General features: G+C 51.6%; 1 protein-coding gene across 1 annotated transcript; it reads left to right on the forward strand.

The window, feature by feature from the left end:
• The first annotated feature begins 780 nt into the window (after positions 1-780).
• Positions 781-1,593, forward strand: LOC119444894 (ubiquitin-conjugating enzyme E2 Z). The gene has a single exon (XM_037709234.1). It carries the CDS (start codon positions 781-783, stop codon positions 1,591-1,593), a length of 813 nt encoding a protein of 270 aa, XP_037565162.1.
• Positions 1,594-1,825: the final 232 nt, after the last annotated feature.

Consider the following 1,825-nt stretch of genomic DNA (forward strand, 5'->3'; position numbering starts at 1 on the left):
CTGGCAATCAGCCACTTGCCGCTCCTGTCCAGGGAACCAGCTGCTGGATCAGAATCATATACTCTGGGGCTGCTCGGATCTCGCCGAGCACCGGAGAAGAGCGATAGCCACCCTTCCCCCTACTCTGAGGCCTCAGGATTTGGACGCCTGGCGCCTTCCCACTGGTCCCCCCGAGAGACGGCGCCTCATATTCCAGTCGTTTTTACAAGAGTAAAAAATGATGAATAATATTTAAACCTCCTCTTTTACCCCTCCCTCCGCCCTGATGGATTCATTTCCTGGGGGCGGAAACTTTGTATGATTATTTTAATAAACGTTCTAACAACAACAACAGAATGACGTGTTTGACGCCGTGAGTGATTTCATTCAAGCAACGAAACGAATACGTTTCTGATTCCTATTTTCTTTTTATTCTTATTACAATTACTCTGTTTCTCCCATTATAAATTTTAGAATTGTAATGAAGCAGACGCGCCTCGTGTTTCCGAATATTCATTACACAATGAATATTCTTACTTTTTCTTATAAATTTGACCGTCTTTTCATCTGGCCTCACTGCTCATCACACAATACTCTCTTAATCGAAGTTACACCTTATTTAATCCTTTATAAAGATATTAACTAAGCCTACAACCACACAATTCTGGGGCCATCCCCCATTGCGGGTATATGCCATATGTTAAAGAAACATCATCATAATCATCAGTTTTGAGGGCGCATGCCGGATTTGTGTAAGCCATGTTCAGATCAATCAGCGGCCTCTTCAGACAAATTATGGACATGACGAGAGAAATACCGCAGCAGACGCCCGCACAGATACCGCCAGACGCTTGGGACCCCATCCAATACGGGAACGCACAACCGACCGCGAAGTGCTTGTCGACAGTCATGCAACACATCGCGGACCTGAACGACCACCGGCCCTACGGGGTGTTCATAAAGCCGGAGGATGACGACGTGACCAAGATCAACGTCCTCGTCATGGGGCCCATCGGCACGCCCTACGAAGGGGGCTTCTTCCACTTCCTGCTCAAGTGCCTGCCGGACTACCCCGCCAGGCCACCACTGGTGCGCCTCATGACCACGGACTCTAATCGAGTGCGCTTCAACCCGAGCTTCTACGAAAACGGCAAGGTGTGCCTGGCACTACTGGGCACGGACACGACCGGACCTACTTGGACGCGCTACAACACCATCGGAAACGTGGTGACTGCCATCAAGTCGTTGCTGTCGAACGAGAATCCCGTCGCCGAGGGGTCAGCTTTCGGCGTCATCCCGGCCATGGGAACGTGGCTGAACAGCGGCATCTGCTACAACACCGTCTTGCAGCACGAGACCATCAGGGTCGCTGTGTGCGACGTGGTCGAAGACTGCCTGAGGGGCAGTTCCCTTTTCCCGAACCCTCTCAGGGACGAGGTGCTGAAACACTTCGCGCAGTTTTACGGCTACTACGAGAAGGTGGTCAGGGAGCGGCTGCCCCTGACGGGTTCCTTTATGAACGACGCGTTCGATGGCGGCATCGCCGCGTTCCAGTACGAGACGCTCCTGACGCGTTTGCAGGATTTACGCGAGCGGGTCGGCGCGAGAAATTAATCTCCCGTCGTATGCCTGCCCTGCATCCAGTCCCTTTATAGCACAGGAGGCTGCAGCCGCTACTGTTCTCGGACGTGCCTGCTTGCAACCGCTGATTTTGTCCATCACGGCAGTGACGAAATTCAATGACGAAACTTGCACGCGTGTCGATTTGCGCGAAATATTCTCAGTTCTCACCAGATGAACGAAACATCACGCTTCTGTGGTCCCTGACACGCAAAATTTTGAAAAT

Source organism: Dermacentor silvarum, chromosome 3, assembly GCF_013339745.2.
Source record: "Dermacentor silvarum isolate Dsil-2018 chromosome 3, BIME_Dsil_1.4, whole genome shotgun sequence".
Classification (NCBI taxonomy): domain Eukaryota; kingdom Metazoa; phylum Arthropoda; class Arachnida; order Ixodida; family Ixodidae; genus Dermacentor; species Dermacentor silvarum.

What these genes read in the sequence shown, in the direction of transcription:
- LOC119444894 (XM_037709234.1), top strand. Translation starts at nt 781, where the DNA reads ATGACGAGAGAAATACCGCAGCAGACGCCCGCACAGATACCGCCAGAC.